This window comes from Sceloporus undulatus, chromosome 2, assembly GCF_019175285.1.
Source record: "Sceloporus undulatus isolate JIND9_A2432 ecotype Alabama chromosome 2, SceUnd_v1.1, whole genome shotgun sequence".
NCBI classification, from domain to species: domain Eukaryota; kingdom Metazoa; phylum Chordata; class Lepidosauria; order Squamata; family Phrynosomatidae; genus Sceloporus; species Sceloporus undulatus.
The window spans coordinates 292,676,901-292,696,477 of record NC_056523.1 but is presented as its reverse complement, the minus strand read 5'-3'; the positions used below and the strand labels follow the sequence as shown (position 1 = coordinate 292,696,477).

Genomic DNA, 19,577 nt, shown 5'->3' with positions numbered 1-19,577 from the left:
CTTCGTGCACCTGTTGGAAGTCAGCTCAGGCACAATAAATCTCTCACTCTTTAAGGAGCCTAAAAGCTCTTACATACCCGTATTTTCCGGCGTATAAGACGACTGGGCATATAAGACGACCCCCAACTTTTCCAGTTAAAATATAGAGTTTGGGATGTACTCGCCATATAAGACTACCCCTCTTCCAACGCACACCAAATAAAAAAATTAAAAAATCAGATTTGATTTCAATATGGTAATTTAAATTCAAATGCTTATGACATGCAGGTACTTAGCAGGAAACCTTGTTGTATACAAAGCCTGCTTGGATTGGTCAGCTCTCCCTGCCTGCTCAGTGCTCCCTGTCTCCAAGACTATCAGAACAGTAGCTGCTTTCATACAATCGCCATATATGGCGGGGATGTGGCCGTGGCCGTTTTTGAGGGGCCCCCCACCATACGCGGCGACTGCAGATTCTCCAGTCCAGCTCGGAAGTTTCAGCACTTGCCCTATAAGACGACACCCAGCATATAAGACGACCCCTGACTTTTGAGAAGATTTTCCTGGGTTAAAAAGTAGTCTTATACGCCAGAAAATACAGTATTTCTGTTACAACAGACTAGCAGGGCTTCCTCTCTAGAAGTTGTCTCACTGAGGGGCTGTGCAGACAGCCCCTAAGGGGCGGCCTCCAGCCGCCCCTTTTTACAGCCAGATCAGGGCTGCGGCAATCGCACATCGTGGCCTCAATGTGGCCTTTCCAGGGCACAAAAAGGAGCTGCAAAAAGCAGCTCCTTTTTTGCGCCCTACAAATGGCACAATAGCCATGGCTTTCCTGTGCTCCTTTGGTGCTGCCTCGTGCGGACACAGCGCCAGAGGAGCATCATGATACCATGCGGGGTTCTGCTTCATGCCACCATGGATGCAGAGCCCGGGCATGTGTCATATTGATGTCACACACCCACTCCGCCCCCAAGGCACTCTTTTGCAGCTGTGTGCATAGCCCCTGAGTTACTTTTCAGAGAATTATGCCTTACTATGGCCATTCACCCCACTGCAGGAAGCCATACAGCCCCAACTGGGTTTCTCTGGGGCAGCAAGAATGCCTACAAGTCTACATTAAAAAATCCAGATGACACAATGAAAGTTGCTTATTTATAGCAAGAACTGTTAAATAAATACAGTACAGACTGAGTGGTCTCTCACTCAAAATCTTTCCAAAGGGGAAGAAGGCCCTACATGCTTGTAGAAGGTACAGTGTTGGGTAACAGTCCAAAAGAAAGTGCATCCCATTCTTTAACAGTCTTGGACACAATGGTCTACCTCTTAATAAGGTGGTAATAAAAAAAATAATGTGCATGTTGGAGGCATGCTTAGTTTTCAAATTACAAGGATGAGGAAGTTTCTAGAGAGGAGCATTTGGTTCTCTGAACCCACTCTTCCTAACAACCTGAAACAATCAAATTCATTAAGTTTTTTTTTTTTAATCTGGTTCATTGGCAGTTCTTTTGGTGGTTATCCATGGCAGTAAACTGCAGGAAGTACAATAACTAAATACTCAACTAGAGTTGTTACAAGAGTGATAAAAACATATAGGAAGGAAGATAAACAATTCCTATCCAAGTAACTCTGAAGTAAGCCTACTTAATGTGATGTGGATACTCCAGAAATGCAATTCAGGAGTATGTGAAGAAGGTGACCAAATAAAAATGAAATTTTAAAAATCTAAAATGTTGAACCACCTTAGGAGGAGGTAACGTATAGGTCCAAAACACACTGCAGAAATAATCAATTTTGAGACCACTTTAACTGCCCTGGCTCAATGCTATGGAGGTCTGGGTACTGTAGTTTTGTGAGACATTTAGCCTTTTCAGTCAGAGAGCTCTGGTGCCACAATAAACTACAATTTCTAGGATTTCCTGAGCCAGGGCAGTTAAAGTGGTTTGAAGTTGGATTATTTCTGCAGTGTGTTCTGGACCATAGAAACAGAAACTAATGTGGTGTAGTTGTTTGAGTGGTGGACTCCAGGAAACCATGGTTCAAACCCTCAGTCATAAAACCTTGGGCAAGTCACATTCTCTTACCCTTAAAGGATGAAAATGGCAAACCTCCTCTGAATAAATCTTGCCAGAAAAAAAATCTATGATAGGGTCACCATAAATTGGAGTCAACATGAAGGCACATAACAGACATAATCTACATGCAAAACAGATCACAAAGTATATTGCTACATTAGAAAACAATATGCTGCAGTCCTAAGCACACTCATTTGGAAGTAAGAAATAAATGAGCCTTACATCCTATGTGACAAGAGCTGGTCTATAGAATCTAGCTTGTGTGAAATTCTGCGGAAGAGTCCATCTGCAGTGGATCTTTCTATATACATAGGTACACAATGATAGTTCACTACAGTTTTGTAACAATCATGGTCACAGGCATATTTTGCCATTACCAAAATTTAAGAGTTAAATAGCAACATTCATATTGTAGGTAATCAGTCTTTAAAGAAACATTATGTAGTAATTTATAAGAAGCACTTACTGGGTAATTTTTTTGGAGGGATGGAAGGATAGGTTCAGGTAGGGCTATAAAAAAAAAGTTTAAAGTTGCTGTGATTCATATACTTCACAGAAAACAACATACCAGCTACACCAGTGGTGTGAACTGAAGGTCTAGGATAAAACGCTTATTCTAAATGTCCATGTTCTAGGTCTTTTAAATTAACCAATAGTATCTGCATAGCTTTGTGTGAAACTTGCCTAAACATTCTAGAATATGAAAGTTACTCATTTAATCCAAAATTCGTAATATTCCTATCTGATACATGTATATGGGCACATTGATATTTTTCATTGCAAGGGTCTTTTAGGTAGTTATGGAAAACATTCCCATTTAGCCTTCATTAAGACATTAGCCTTTGTGAAACTTAATCTTGCAGATTCTGATAACAATACAGCAAGCAATGAATCACTCTCTCAGTATCCCCTCCCTTTCTGGATACAATCCACAGAGACTGTTGGCATACCAATAAAAATAAAAAATTATTTTCCTAATTATATTTCTTTATAAAAACCCCTACTGGAACCCCAAGCTAAGTAATTATTGTGAATATTTGTTATATATGTTAACAAAAGTTTTTCTTTGAATTGAATTTTGCTTTACATCAGGGATGGGCAGCCTGTACAGTCCCATTTTGTGCTCCCTCCAAGCCTCCAACCCCAAATTTTTAAAACTCAGGTGATTATTTGCCTCCCAATCCACAAACTGGCTGCAAAACAGAACAGTTTTGCCCCCAAAGACTTGCACATACTTTTACCCCTTTTATAAAAGAACTCATAAAAACTGGCCAGAAACGAAACCACAAGTGACTTGACATCCCATCAGGGCAGCCCTGGGGAGAAGTGAAACCGAAAACCCAACATATCTGCAGTTGCCCACCCCTACTTTACACACAGTGAAGCTGTAAAACTCTTTGGGCCGAATGTCCATTTGATTCTAATTTATTAATAGCTAACAGTGAGTGTATATTTCTGTAAGTGTTCACCAAATTCAAAGATGCCATATAGAATTGTATTGGGGCAGTAATCTTACAAATCTGAACATCAAAAGACTCAACTGGCCTCAGAGAGAAGGCAATACAAAGTAGCTGCAGATGTCTTTTTTCTGTTATCAAAAGTGACTATTACATCACCTTTTGTTTTATGAGAGAAGACATGAGTTGAAGAGTTTCTCCCTTATTTCTAATTAAAGATTCCCCCATATTTATTTTTGAAGACATTTTAAAGCATGTTTCTGTCATCCAATTTATCATTGTAGTAGATTCCCTAAGAATACAGCAGAGACTATTGTAATCACTCACCAGTTTTATTATGGCTATACAGTTAAAACACACTATTGTTTAAAGAACTTACCGTACATGTTTATAATTAACCACATTCTAAAAATATACATCATAATTTCTGATGAAGACTTTTTATATTAACAGGGTGAACAGAAACACAGAAAGAATATGACACTTTGGAAGGATTCCCACTTTTTTTTCCCCAATTGTCTAGTTAAAATTTTTGCAAGGAAAAGAATCTCCTAAAAGATGCAAGTTCTGAAAAGATTTAATATTATCACAATCTTATCTTGTTGTTCCTCCAATGAATTCAAGATATATACATACAGTGCACCCACATTATACGCGGGCGCACTTTATGTGGTCTTGAGCGTACATGCTCAAGCCGTGGGGCGTATGCAGGGTGGTGCGTCCCATTCAAATGAATGGGCGCGTCCCCCCTGGCGCCCTGCGCGCCACCGCACATGAGCCTCATTGTTTCCAATGGGGCTCAAGCATAGGTGGAATTCGCCTTACACGGTGGGGTCCAGAACGGATCCCCCGCATAAGGCAAGGGCGGACTATGTGTGTGTGTGTGTGGGTGAGTTTTAAAAAAAATAAAGAATGCAAACTTGAAGCAATCAAGAATTAGATGAAAAAGAGAATAGTACAGGTACAGCAGAAATAATTAAGGATTTGCACTTGGGATCAAATCTTTATTGTGGTAACAATTCATGGCATGGAACTCAAGAACTTCTCTTCAGTTCCCTGTTCATTAAATGAGTGTAACAGTTGTCAGTCTAACAGCATTTTTAGAGGAATAAAGTGCCTAAGTGTTAGATGACTATGTAACAAGAAGCAGTAGAGGTTTCTTTCTTACTATATGGTATTTTTTTTAAAATATAGAGTTAGTTAAAATAGCATTAAAATGAATGGTATATTTGTTTCTCACTGCTAGTTGTATTTAAGAAACAGCAAGAAACCCAACAATCATGCTCCAGTAATTTTCATGAACTGTAATATAGTGTTACCCAAAGGATTATCATGAAAAAAAAAACTCAAGGGAAAAGAGAAATCCCATTTAACATGGGTGAATTTAATAAGAAAGTAAACATGTTTTAGGGCAGTGATGGCAAACCTATGGCACGCATGCCAGAGGTGGCACTCAGGGCCCTCTCTGTGGGCACATGTGCTGTCGCCACAGCACAGAGTTTGTCAGAGTTTGTTACTAGAAAGTTAGAGGGACATGGCACTTTGCAATTAATAAATGGGTTTTGGGTTGCAGTTTGGGCACTCGGCCTCTAAAAGGTTCACCATCACTGTTTTAGGGACATGTTCTGAAAAGCAGCTTTATACAATTCTAATAGGGAAGAATCTATACAAATTACTTTGAAAGGAAAAGCCATTCCAAAAGCTAAATATATACTTACTTTGTAAATAGTGCAAAACCATCAACACAAGACTATAGCTGCTTAAAGTGCCTCGACTGGCATCTTTTATGCCATGAAAGCTTGCCCACTTCTTTACAACCAACACTAAAGGGCGCACTCGACTCTCAACTGTAAACAAAACAAAGATTTATGAGTAAAAGCAAGCAAGTGCTTCTCTAATGAGAATGACTTACAGACAGATATACAGATTTATATAACCTTTTCAGCCTAAACATATTCTCAAGCTACAGCCACACTGCAGAAATAATCCAGTTTGACACCACTTTAATTATGATTCCCAGAATTCCCACAGCATTGAGCCATGGCAGTTAAAGTGGTGTCAAACCAGATTATGTCTGCAGTGCAGATGCAGCCTCAGTGGATGTTTCATGCCTTTGACTCGCATCTACTAAAAAGCCTCTTTTCTTACATTCATCACTTGCTGTCTTTCCCTGTCTCAACTTTCCCCCTTCTATTTGCTCCTTTCTCTCTCTGCTGTTTCCTGGAATTGTTTAAATGCAGAGATTGTAAGAACCCTTGAGCAGAAGCCTTCTTTACAGACCTTTTTTCTGTAAAAATGCTGACGCTAGCAAATCCATACTCATGTAGTCATGTAATCAAACAGCATTATGCTCACACAAGAGAAGAATATGAGCAGGCTCAAAGAAACCCCAGGTCTTGCAGAAGTACATTTTTAAAAAACATCCCTAAGGGAGAAAAGCCAAAACTAGCTCAGTGAAAACAGACAATGCTCCCTGGGCAAATACTGCTGAACAACGGAAGGCAAAAACAGAAAACACCTGTTGTTTAAAGGAATAGCTTCCTGAATAAGGATACAGGTGACTGTGAAACTAATCTATGTTAGAGCTATATTTTGCTGAAAACATGATGTGGCAAATAAATAATATAGCTACCAAAAAGTGTATTTCATGTTGACTAAAACCTGGCCTAACCAAAAATGTCAGATAACCAAATTTCCAATAACTCACTCAAACCTACAGAAAGTCACCTTGGGTGAATCCCTTTCTCTTCTCTAATTTTTTAAATATATATTATTTCATAACACATGTTTTAATGCTATTTGTTATAGAATATTGTTTTGTTGAGTAAAGAACTATTAAACAATATACAAAATAATAACCTATTTTTGTAGCCTGATCCTATATATGATTCCTGAGACGTAGCAGAGCAATAAAATGGATCTGCCAGGCATGCATACAAAGGACTTCTGTGTTCTGTTAATAACTATGTTAGTTTGCAAACACAGTAAGAACATTTAAGATAACTGAATATATACAACAAAAAGAACAGACTACTTACTGTATGCATAGGTTCTGAGAAGGAATGTATTTCGTATTCCTATAACATTGTTTACATTCAAGTCAAACTCCACACGGCTAGGAAAGGGGAAAAAAAAGATTTGCATATGCACTTTTGCAAACAATTCAAATACATAGAATCATAGAGTTGGAAGAGACCACAAGGGCCATCCAGTCCAACCCCCTGCCACTGCAGGAAATCACAATCAAAGCACTCCCCGACAGATGGCCATCCAGCCTCTGCTTAAGACCTCTAAGAAGGAGACTCCACGACACTCCGAGGGAGTGTGTTCCACTGTCAGACAGCCCTTACTGTCAGGAAGTTCCTCCTAATGTTCAGGTGGATCTCTTTTCTGTGCTTGCTTCATTGTTCGGGTCCTGTTCTGGAGCAACAGAAAAAAGCTTGCTCCATACTCAACATGACATGCCTTCAAATTTTTAAACAGGGCATCATATCACCTCTTAATCTTCTTTTCTCCAGGCTAAACATCCCCAGCTCCTACGGCGTTCCTCACAGGACATGGTTTCCAGACCCTTCACCATTTAGTTGTCCTCCTTTTGACACGCTCCAGTTTCTCACATTTTTTTAAATTGTTGTGCCCAGACTGGAAACCATATTCCAGGTGGGGCACCTGACCAGAGCAGAATACAGTGGCACTATTACTTCTCTTGATCTAACACTAACTTTTATTGATGCAGCCTAAAATTGCCTTGGCCTTTTTAGCTGCCGCATCGTATTGTTCCATCATGTTCAACTTGTGGTCTACTTGGACTCAGATCCCTTTCACTGTATTTCATTCAGCCAGGTTCCCCCCTCCTATATCTGTGCATTTTATTTTTCTGCCCTAAGTGCAGTACTTACATTTCTGTGTGTTGATTTCATTTTGTTAGCTTTGGCCCAGCTTTCAAGTCTGTTCAGGTCATTTTGAATCTTGATCCTGTCCTCTGGAGTATTAGCCTTCCTCCTAATTTGTGTGTCATCTGCAAACTTGTAAGTATGCTCCCAATCTCGTCATCCAGGTCATTGAAGATGTTGAATAACACTGCCCCAGGCAGCGCCCTGTGGGCTCCACTGGTCACTTTTCTCAGGATGAAAGGGCCATTGTGAGCACCCTTTGGCTTCGGCCAAATTATTCTAGGACTGGAGCAAACAGGCAGGAAAAAGTGGGTTGAACTGCTTTTTCTGAAAGTGAGTGAAAACCATGCTGTCGTTGCAGCCTGCTCCCAGAATAGACTGAATATGCATGATTTGACTGCAAGCACAGCGTTCAGTGTGTGCTGAATATATTTTTTGGTCACCTCCCCACACTCAGGCACACTGTTGCACAACAAAATCACCTGTGACCTCCAGTTACCTCCCACCTCTGTCAGATGCCATTTCATGGTGGCTGCCCCTCTGACATACAATGCTCTGCTGGTACAGTGCATTGGTGCACTGGTTGTCAAATGATACATTGGCAAAGCACCATCAAGGAGCCTTCCCCCCCAAATACAGGCCCCTGTCATTCATGCCCCACTGTTAGACTGTTGATGTCTGTATGTTATAATTTAGCCACTAGTGGTGTCACACCTTCCATTTTTTTGCTTTGTGGCCAGGTCATTTGCATGCAGGTGCAAAGATACGCATTTTCCACATTGAGGTCACAGTATCCCAGTTCTTTTTGCTCTGGCTTTTCACCCCAGAGCCACAGCTTTGTTGCGTTTCCAGCCACTATTGAGGTGTGTTTTGTCTAAATGCCCTGCCTTCAAATCAGCTAGAAACCATTTATTTTGCCTATCTGTTTCATCTGTAAGTTGCATCTGAAACAGTGGTTCCCAACCTTCCTAATGCCGCAAACCTTTAATACAGTTCCTCATGTTGTGGTACCCAAACCCATGAAAATATTTTCGTTTACTACTTCATAACTGTAATTAAAAAGGTGTTTTCAATGGTTTTAGGCGAACACCATGAAGGGGTCCCGATAAGATTGGGAACCACTGATCTAAAACATTGGCTGGTGAAACTTTTGATTTTCCAAAGAGAAGCCTGGCTGTTAGAATATCCTCTGTGTTTTATTGTGTACAAATTTAAATAAAATATGTCTAGTGTTTTTATGTATAGTGTCACTATCTTAAAACGGGTTTCAACTGTATAATTTCTTGGTGCAGTAAGCTGTCATCCACAACCTGAAATAATGCAACTGGGGGGGGGGGACCCTGCCATCCTAGCAGTACAAAGCATTTCCCAGTCAACTGGGACAGCATGCTGCCTTACATTTTCTAGAGTAGCCATTTCAGAAAGTCCATACCCTTGCTGTGAAAAAACCTGCACTTCAGGCTCATGACAAAACACAAACACACAATGGAACTCTAGCAAGGCACCCCCACCCCGACAATTAGAGGGGGGGGTCATGTTGCAGGGGCGCATTGGAGAGTCGCAGCTTCCGTGCAGCCCTCAGGGTGGCAGCACTGAGGGAGAAATAACTGGGAGACTAGGGGGGGGGGGAGAGCTGAGGGGGATGAAATAGGATACACCTCAGTCTCTCAGTCTTGGGGATCATCGCGAGGGCTGGGAAACCTCAAGAGGATGCTGGATGATGGGATAGCTATAAATAGCTTGCACACACGTCGCTCCAGCCTTCTTTGGGCGAAAGGACAAGGATTTGGCTTGCCTGCTCTGTGCCTGTCACACATGTACTCAATATCCTATGCAATAAAGTTGTGGCCTAATTTTAACCCAAGATAATAGCGTCCGGCTCATCCAGTCCCACTGCAAGTATCTGTTAATATAAATTAGGCACAGGTTTCCCAAATACAATCCTTTCTACCATTAAGAAAGATACAGGTGCATCTCATGGAAGAAAATGTGATATCAGCAACATACTTGTGTGGCCAATACCAGTGACCAAGTGCTCAAGTTCATCATTCGTTAAAAATAAAACTGCAGCCTGAACTTAGTATTCTTTAGTCTGGCAGCTGTATCTTCAATTTTAGATTGTGCAGCTGGGTTGTGAGTGTTCATTGGTAAAGGAAATGTGCTTGACTTTTGCTCAAAGGCATTCACTGTTTTTATACATTCCAGTGCTGAACAAAGTCAACAATTACATCTTGCTCACAATCTGACCCTCAGTTTGCTCCATAGCAAGAGATATATTTAAGCAGACACATCATTTATCAAGGTGTTGGGAAAATGGATTCTAATGAAGTCTAAAACAGAACTGAACATCTTAATATAATTAAAATAAGTGGAAGGCATTCATCTTAAATAAAAACCAGAGCCTCTGACAAGTAACGGGTTACAATAAAGATATAAAATGTACTTCCACTTTACTAAGATAATCAGGAAATCCTAAGTAGCAGAGATGCTGAAAATAATCAAATAAACTTACTCTCCTGCTGATTCTTAGCCAAAAAACTAAGCCACAGCAGGAAAAGGCACTTAATCACTAGCATTAAATCAAATAAGGATGATGGAGAAGAGATAGGATAGCAGGGACTCATGCCCAATCCCTACAACTAAGGGGACAGCAGAAAACGGGGGTAATATTTAACAAAATAAAATGCAGCACGCACCTAGGTGGTGCAATTTTTAAACAAAACTGATACTACAAAAAGATGGATGTTGTTGCAAATATGTCATCACTCTCTCTCCTTTTCAAAATCACTAACTTTGCAGTATTTCTGTTCTCTCAAGAACATAAGAGGCTGCCATGCACTTGAGTCAGACTGATCCATCTCGCATCTGTAGCATCTCCACTGATTGGTAGCAGCTCCCATGTTCTCAGGCAGACAACAGTCAAATTATTATTATTATTATTATTATTATTATTATTATTATTATTATTATTATTATTATTATTATCCTTTATTTATAAAGCGCTGTAAATTTACACAGCGCTGTACATACAAATCACTGACTATCTGATCCTTTTAAGATGAAGAGGTCAGCATTAGATCTGGACTTCTTTGTAAGTAAAGTATATGCTCTACCATTCATCAGCAATACAGTGAATAGAAAATGCTTGGTACATTTTTAGCTATACATGGATTGAGAGCAGAGTTCTAAAATATTATTTCTGTGGCAATTCCCAGAATCCCCCAGCGAGACTGTCATGCTAGCTGGAGTGGTCTCAGAATTATCCACAAAAGTAACTTTTCCAACCTCAGATAGAAAGATATAGAAGAAAAGGTTTAGACAATATGTCTTAAAGAAAAAACATAGGTCAAAATAGTCTACAGAAACAAAAAGAAGCATGCCTTTCCTTCAAAGAAAACAAAAGGCTGTACAGACAGGCCAAAAGGGCCGGCATCAGGATAGAGTGGGAGTGTGGTGACTGCCCACAAACTGCCCTGACTTCATCCCTAAAGAGGCATCATGCCGCCTGTTCCAACCAGATGGCGGGCAGTGTCATGACGTTTCTTCAGTGCAGCACTTAGACATGCTGCGCTGAAGAAACAGAGAAGAGTCATGCAGCAGCAGCAAGGACACCCTTTTTCCAGGTCAAAAAAAAGCAGCATTTTGCCACTTCTTTTTGGCCCAGAAAAATGCTGGATTGGGGCCACGGGGTGCGGTTGCCAAGGGCCTGATCTGGTGAGCAAAGGGAAAGCACAGAGACGCCCCTTACCCGCCCTCTGTTTTTCCCCCAAGTCAGGAATAAAATCAGATATAGTACCTTGTTTCTTTCTCTTCCCTCAAAAAAGTTATGGGGAAGAAAGTAGGGATATTGCAGTCACCCATCTCATAGTTTGCCATTCTTCCATGACATAACCATGATGTAAGGGACAGCTTGTGCCCGCAACAAAAATATATCTGAAGAACTATCCTGTTACAGTCCATTAAAATAGCATATAGAACCAAATTTTGATGAAGATGTCAGTGGTAGTCCAACATCATCTGGATGGATGTTTGAAATAATAGCATTCCAGGAGAGGAAAATAAAACCCCAGAAATAATGTACATCTTCTGTCCCATTGAAACTGATAGAACAGCGCTTCACATTTGATTCATTTCCTGTTTATTTTACAGAAGTGCCAAACAGGTTAATCAATAGAAAGTAAGATTTAGGAAACACACTCCCATTAGCAGAAAAACTCTAAGCATGTTTTCATATTATATTATTAATTACTGCTAGAACAAATAGCTAAATAGTACTGATAATAACAAGGACTTACCTGATTTTGTCCCTGAACTTCACTATTGGCACTTTTGCTCGGATCAACTGAGGTCTCTCAATGTAATTTGCTGAAAGTGGGATGAAAAAAAGTCCTCTGACATTGAACAGATATCTTAATGTGCAGTAGGCCAAACATCAAGAGAGACTTCTTGTATAATTTCACAGTGTTTATTGCAAAGCAAGCAAATTAAGGATTTTATAGTGTGGTAGAAATTAGATCATCAGACTTAAACACATATAAAGCAGTTGTTTCTATTCAGTTTGCCAATAATTTTTTCTTCTGGCACTAGCAGGGTCTCATTAATTCCCAAGATCAAGACAGGTTTCAATTGGTGTTGAAATAATTAATAGAAACATTCAGGTCTGCTTCTTAGATTTTAATCTTTATTAATATGAAATGTGTTAACTTACAATTGTCAAGTTTCTTATGACATCTCTTATCATAATACAAATTTTACTTTAATAAAGATCTGACTGGGCCACACAGAAAAAGAAAATGATGATAAATATGATTAAGGATAAATCTGGTAGAATATGTAGATTGATGAAAGAAATTTTTTAAAAATTGAAGAATTTTACAAAGAATTATATCAAGCAGGAGAGAATCCATTATATAGAATAGAGAAGTATGTGAAAGAAAATTGGGGGAAAACAATAAAGGAGGAAGATAAAGAATTACTGGAACAACCCATCAAGAAGGCAGAGATAGCAGATATAAGTAAGAAATTGGGAAATGGGAATGGATGGATTGGGACCTGAATATTACAAAGTGTTTGAAAAGATGTCAATTCCTAAACTGCAAGAGGTATATAATGGAATAATAAATGGGGAGAAGATTCCAGCATCGTGGCATCAATCATTAGTAATATTAATACCAAAAACAGATAAAGATTTAACTGATCCATTAATAAATTCCATATAATTAATAAATTAAGATGCAAAGATTTTAACAGCAATAATAGCACATAGAATGAATAAATATATGTATAAGTGTACAGTGTGCCCTTCTTCTATGTGGGGGATCCATTCCAGACCCCGCCCTGCGTAAAGAAATTGTGCGTATGATTGAGCCCCACTACAAGTCTTGGCCTCCAACACCGGTACCTGGCCTTTCCGTGTCGTCGAGGAGGCCAGGTAAGGTGTTGGAGGCCTTGAAGGCCTCTGGTGCTGCTGCTTGCCCTCCTCGCCACCGCCACCGGGGGACAGGCTCTGTGGTGGTGGTGCTGGAGGCCAAGAGGCCTCTAACACCACCATACAGCCCTTCCACAGCGGCGGCGAGAAGGCCGAGGCTTGACCTCCAGCACTGCCACCCAGCTTTTCTTGTGGCAGCGGCAGCGGCGAGGAGGCTGAGCAGCCGTGCTGGAGGCCTTCAAGGCCTCCAAGGCGACAACAGAAGGTAAGTAAGCAGGGAGGGAAGGGAGGAGGAAGGGAGGGAAGGAGGAAGGGGAGGGACTTTTGCCCTCAAAGGTGGAGCACATGCATGCGTGCCGCCATTAAGGACAAAGGGGACTTGAGCATAAGTGGATTTTGGTATGTGCAGGGGGTCCGGGACGGATCCCCACATATACCGAGGGCCTACTGTATCACGGTTTGAAAGAATAGCATTAGTTATTTCCAAAATTAAATTTTTTATTTGGAATGATATCATTAAAAGTGTTGGAAGCTGAATTGAATAAACAGCAACAATTATTGAATGTATACTGTAATGGAGGAGAAAGAACCAGGTTAAATAAACAATTTTGGTATAAATTTCAAAGAAAGGGAGGGTTAGGCCATCCTAATATAAGAGGATATTATGAGGCTAATCAGTTGAGATACGTGACAGAAGGTATGTTAAGTGTACCAGATGTGGAATGGCTAGAATTAGAAAGAGAAGAAATAGATATGAAAATATGGAATATTTTTAGGGAGTTTACAAAGAAAGAAATTAAGGAAATTGGAAACCCACTTATGAAAAATATAACAGAAATATGGAATAAATATAAAAAAGAATTAATGAATGATAATTCAATGATAGTACCAATAATAATGGAAAAGAATTTCCCAAAAAATTTAAGAGGTTTGGTAGATAAGGAATTAAGGGAAAGGAAAATAGATAGAATAGAAGATTGGATAGAAGTAAGAGCAGGAAAAGGAAATTGTCTTGGTTACATTATACAGTGTGCCCTTCTTTTACAGGGGGGGGGATCCATTCCGGACCCCCCACGTAAAAGAAAAAACGTGTATGCCTGATCCCCATTACAAGTAATGAGGCTCGTGCTCGTGGCGGCATGGGTGCATGCATCATTGTTTCTTACGGCGCTGCTTTCAGCATATGAATATGACGCGAGCACACTGTATGCAAACAGAACAATGATTTACAAACTGGAAGAAAAGAAATGTAGAAAAGGAAAAATATACACAATTCGGACAAATAATCCAGAAAGTTAGAGAATGGAGAAAAATGAGAATAAAATTTGGGAACAAACACATTTGAAAAATGTATCAATATGGATAAAAGAAAATTATTATAAATTGATTTGGAAATGGTATTTGACACCAATGAGACTACATAATATAGATAAGAATAAGTCAAAAAATTGTAGGAGAGGTTGTCATGAAGTACAGTACATTGCAGTGGCAATGTAAATATGTACAAAAATTTTGAGAAAATGTGATATTAGAAATAGAAAATATTATCAATATAAAAATAAATAGAAAACCAAGGCCTGTTACAGACTGCCAAAATAAAGCTGCTTGGGGTCTCTTTGGAGGTATGCTATTTAAATGATGCATGGGTCCTAAGAGTCCGGAGGTCGCACCAAAGCCACACTCCAGTCCTAAGCACTGGAGGGCAGCTTTGGTGCAGCTTCCAGATTCTTAGGACGCATGCATCATTTAAACAGCATACCTCCAAAGAGACCCGAAGCAGCTTTATTTTGGCAGTCTGGAACAGGCCCAAGTATAGCTTTATTATCATTATATAATACTGTGGAATGGAAAAAAGGGGGGGAAATTTGGTAACAAATTTGCTTAAAGCAGCAAGATTAATTATAGCAAAATGTTGGAAAACGAAAATAAATGTAGAATTGGAGGGTTGGTATAAAGAAGTATAGAAATTAGCAATTATTGATAAATTAACATGTAAACTGAAAGTAAAAAACGGATTGTGGAAAAGAAATGATTTTGATAAGATATGGAAAAAAATTATTGAAAAAGTATTAAGAAAAGAAGATGGAAAATTACTTTCACAAGATGAATTAATTTTTGTGATGGAGTATAAGGATGGAAATGGCTCTGGAGAAGGGGAGCACTGAGGTGGTATGTTAAAGATATTTAGATACAAGATGTCAGAATGCAAAGAATATATATATTTACAAAGGAAAATGTTATGTAATGTATTGTATATTGCAAGAATATTAAATTAAATTTAAAAAAATTATAATAATAAAGACCTGGCTTATGTTACAAATTTTTCTGATATGTTCATGTAATGCCACATGAGAGCCATATGGTATGCAAAGTAGATGGTGATGTGTATTGGTTCTATCATGTGAAGAGCTCCATGTCGGGACAATACATTCCTGGTATGTGTAATTGATGTGACGTCTGCCACTAAAAGGGCTGATTGTCTGTATGCATCAAGGGGCAAGGACAGAACTGAAAGAAGGTCTCACTTCTATACACGGCACTGAATTCACACTTAGCCATATTCAACAGATTAACTGATATCAATTTTCACATTTAAATCAAATCATACTGATTTCAATGGATCTATATGGCTCATGCTGGATCCATTAACACCATTAATTTAATGTCCATCTTAATTCTAAAGATATATGTTCTTCTGAGGCAAACATTAAAGAGAGATATATGACTTCTCATTTTTGGGCAAAGCGGATAGGTCAAACGGAATGATCTGCAGCTGCTCTGGCTGCAATTGCTCAAGGACCATGGCAACCAGACACCGTGGTCCCAAAATCAGCCGCTGGTCCCAAATGGGCCACTGGCAGGAGCAGCTTTTGCCATTCCTTTTGGGGCCAGCTTCAGGACACATTCACCGGTCCCAGAACAGCTTCTGGGCAGCTTGGAGCTGTGAACCGTTTCAACGCCACATCACCAAAGCACCCAGAAAGCCTGTCTGCTTCGGGCCTATGTTACTACAGAAGAAAAAGATGAATACACAGATCTGCAATAGTTAGCAGTTATAAGAGATGGTAGCCCCCACTACCTCCTCTCTTTAGCCACTGCCCTCTTCCATGTCAGCACTGGAAGCCCTTAAATGTACCATGAGAAAGCGCTGACACAGCACTGGGTCTTCCTTTTTTTTTTTCTCTCAGAATAGCCCATTTTTACCAAATCTTTTGCATGAAACTACAGTTTCTACTTTGAAAGTATCCTTCTGGCAGTTCTAATTTCCTTGGTAAATGCGTGGCACAGGAAAAGCAGCAAGTCTCAGAATACTGTCCTGGATGTCAGTAGACACAAGCAGAAAATCACTGCACTACCACAGTGAAGGAGAAGAAATCTTCTTCCAGTGACTACAGTAGAAAAGTTCCATAGCACTAAATTAATTTGGTTAACTTGTTTCATGTGTTAACCAGTGGCTTGATAACCAACAAGAGAACAAGCACAGTATCTCAGCAATTTGAACTCAAAATGCAACCCAGCTCACCCACTTAAATAAGCATAAAAATGCAGTCTTAATTATTAAGTTTAGTTAGCCTTTTCACATACTTCTAAACTATTAATAAATACTGTAAAAATAGCATAGGACTAGCAAAGCATAGAACTTACAAAGCTTCCTACAGAAGTGTTTTTGGAGTAAGCCAAGTATGTATCTTGCTTCAGTCTTCTGATTAATCTAAAATAAATTACAGCAATTAATACCTGGGATGTGGATGGAAAATTAGTTAATATTTTACTTCATTTGGAAATACTTAAGAAAATGACTATGTAATATTAAAAAAGCAAATTAACAGGATCAAAGCCCTATCCAGCTGTTCTTCTCTCAGCACAGTTACAACTATAATGTGTCAGCAGAGATAAGTTCTACTGGCTTCAGCCTTCACATGAATTTTCGTAGCATGGATGAACCTTTTTTGCTCAGTGAGGTTCCTTGTGAGATGTAGAACACTAGATGATCATCTCTCTTCCACTTGCATGTTAATTCAAATGAGTGAGAGGGAACTAAACAGAGCACAAGTCTTCTTTACTTTCACCCTTACCAAACCCAAGTATTCCATGCTACAAAATAACTCCCCAATATCCATACTGAATACCTATATTATCCCCATTATTTTGGGGGAAAACCAAAAGAACAACAGATTTCATTTCAACTGTATCAATGTAACATGTCATTCATGTCCAAATATTCATATTATTACACTTCACACATTCAGAGAAAAGAGCAACAAAATTTACAGAACTGAACTGAGAACTCAGTGGTTAGGGTACAGTTTCTAGAATCCAAAATGAAACCTCTACAATACATACAAGATGCATTTCCGCAACTAGTACTGCTAGTACAGTCATCTGTTACGAGCTTTTGAAGTGTTATAAATCAAGGCTGTGTGTGCTTTTTATGTGATTAAATCTGATGTCATATGTAAGATGCCACCACTTACTTTTCACTCTTGTGAACTGATAGCATTTTAAAGATTTACTTTATCCATCACCTTTTTTAAAAAAAATAATTAAAGAGAAGCATAGCATGCAGTCTTTATTCCCAGGATGTGTACCTCACCTACTCTTAAAATGCTACAGGCATGACCTTTAGAAAGAAGAGTGCTTCCATCATACTGAAAACATGGGGATTGTGCAATTATGTCATAGAGAGGTCTTATGAACCTCCATGTAGAAAAGACAATCAGCTAGTTGTATTAAAAATATTAACTTTTGATCATGCATTGTATAACCTCTGGTGATTTCACCATGCAGGGGTAGAAAATGCAAAAACATTCAAGAATTTGATCCGTTTTTTGTTTAAATAGGAATTTGTTGTTGTGTGCCTTCAAGTTGTTTTCAACTTATGACGACTATATGGCGAAACTATTGCAAACCTATACACTGGTGCCTCGGGATACGAAATGATCGGGTTACGAAATTTCCGGGATACGAAAAAGTTGGATTGGCAAAAACTGTTTCGGGTTACGAAATATTTTTCGGGTTACGAAATTCATTTCGGCGCGAAATTCAAATGCTGCAAGGTGCAGCTATAGGCTTTCCAGTGCTAACGGAAAAGTGTTTCGGGTTACGAAATTTTCGGGTTACGAAAGGAATGGCGGAACGAATTAATTTCGTAACCCGAGGCACCACTGTAATTGGGTTTTCTTTGCACATTTCTTCAGAGGGGTTTGCCACTGCCATCCTCTGAATCTGAAAGAGTATGACTTGCCCAGGGTCACCCAATGGGTTTCATGGTAGAGTGGGGATCGAACTCTGTACTCCAGATATCCATTCACTTTTCAATAAAGCACTGACACAAGTACAGGAATAGGAAACCTAAATTTTATTTCTAAATTTCTTAAAGAGTTCTGACATGATTTCTCCTTCATATATTACAGAGTTCCTTCCAAGTGCACACTCTCAAAAGAAACAAAGAAGCTGAGAATGGGCATGTCATATTGATTATGTAGATAAGTTTTTGTTTTATACTTACTGGTTCCTCTTTAACCACCAGACACAAGTCACCATCACTGCTACGTGTACCAAAGCCATTTAGTGAGGATCCAACCAAAAATAGTCTACTATCTGCAAGGCAAGAAATATATAACAGAATATATATAAAAGCGTAAGTCCATGTCTTAGAATAAATTAATTTCATGCATAATTTAAAAAACCCAACATACCTGGAAAGATCTGCTGAATTTCCCTCTGGAGTTGTGTTCGGCAAAGCTCTTTTTTGTCCAAATCATAGACTTGTTGTTGACATGCTTGAAATAACTCCAGTACCTGTTGACTTAACTTTATACATACAAAACATAAAACTATATTTACTATGTAAGCATCCATACAATCTACAAAATACTGTTCTGTTTTAACTCAAAGGACAGGTTAGTCTCAACTAGAATATACTCACTGAATCAGTACTGAATGGTAAGTCAACAAAGGTAAATCCCACTGATTCAATGGTTCTCCTCTAGTCAAGATTAACAGAATTCAGGCTATTCTAAGCCACTCTTAATCCCATACTGGGAGAAAGGTAGGATATAAAATACATAATTAAATGAGGTGTTCTGAATATACACAGTGCATTTATTTGTGTATGCATGCACACTTTTTAGGAAGTTGCTTTCTCCAAGTTAATCTGTCAGTTTGGTTCAAGACCTCATTATAAGGAAAAGGGTTTAGCCGTAGCCTGACTAGCAACATTAGCTTGCATCGAACTACTCAGCTTTTCTGTCCCTTAAGTCAATTATCAAACCAAGGAGCTTCTCTTGAAAAACCTTGAACTTTCAAAAGCAAGATTTGATTTCAAACAAAATTTGGTTTTCACCACAAACAGAAAAATGTTGCTGCAAAAATTGCTGCATGTACAGGATCACTATTGTTGCCATAGCACATGCTGCATTAGATATGTTCTCCTGTAAGAGAGAGCTTGAAAGGCAAGACTTCAGCTAATGCTTCCCAAATTATTTTCTGGCGTAAAACCTTACCTTATTGCTAAGCCTGTAGCATTACATTTTAATAGTAATTATCCAGACTAATAGGTCCAAGCCTCTCCCTCAAAAAGGCCCCAGTTACTTACCCGCATACATAATAATAATAATAATAATAATAATAATAATAATAATAATAATAATAATAATAATAAATTTCTATACTGCCCGGTGGCAAAGCCAATCTGGGCGGTGAACAACATAAAAATTTACAGAATAAATATACATAAATAGTTATA

At 39.0% G+C, this 19,577-nt stretch overlaps 1 protein-coding gene across 2 annotated transcripts in view; it reads right to left on the bottom strand.

The window, feature by feature from the left end:
- Window positions 1–19,577, bottom strand: part of TENT2 (terminal nucleotidyltransferase 2) — a 59,030-nt gene that overhangs the window by 20,023 nt on the left and 19,430 nt on the right. For both annotated transcript variants that reach the window (XM_042452019.1, XM_042452018.1), the window contains exons 5-11: window positions 18,529–18,643; window positions 18,339–18,430; window positions 16,475–16,541; window positions 11,697–11,766; window positions 6,547–6,623; window positions 5,227–5,355; window positions 2,518–2,561 (exon numbers count right to left, since the gene is read on the bottom strand). In XM_042452019.1, coding sequence (XP_042307953.1) covers window positions 2,518–2,561; window positions 5,227–5,355; window positions 6,547–6,623; window positions 11,697–11,766; window positions 16,475–16,541; window positions 18,339–18,430; window positions 18,529–18,643 — 594 coding nt within the window. The remainder of the gene's footprint in view (window positions 1–2,517; window positions 2,562–5,226; window positions 5,356–6,546; window positions 6,624–11,696; window positions 11,767–16,474; window positions 16,542–18,338; window positions 18,431–18,528; window positions 18,644–19,577) is intronic.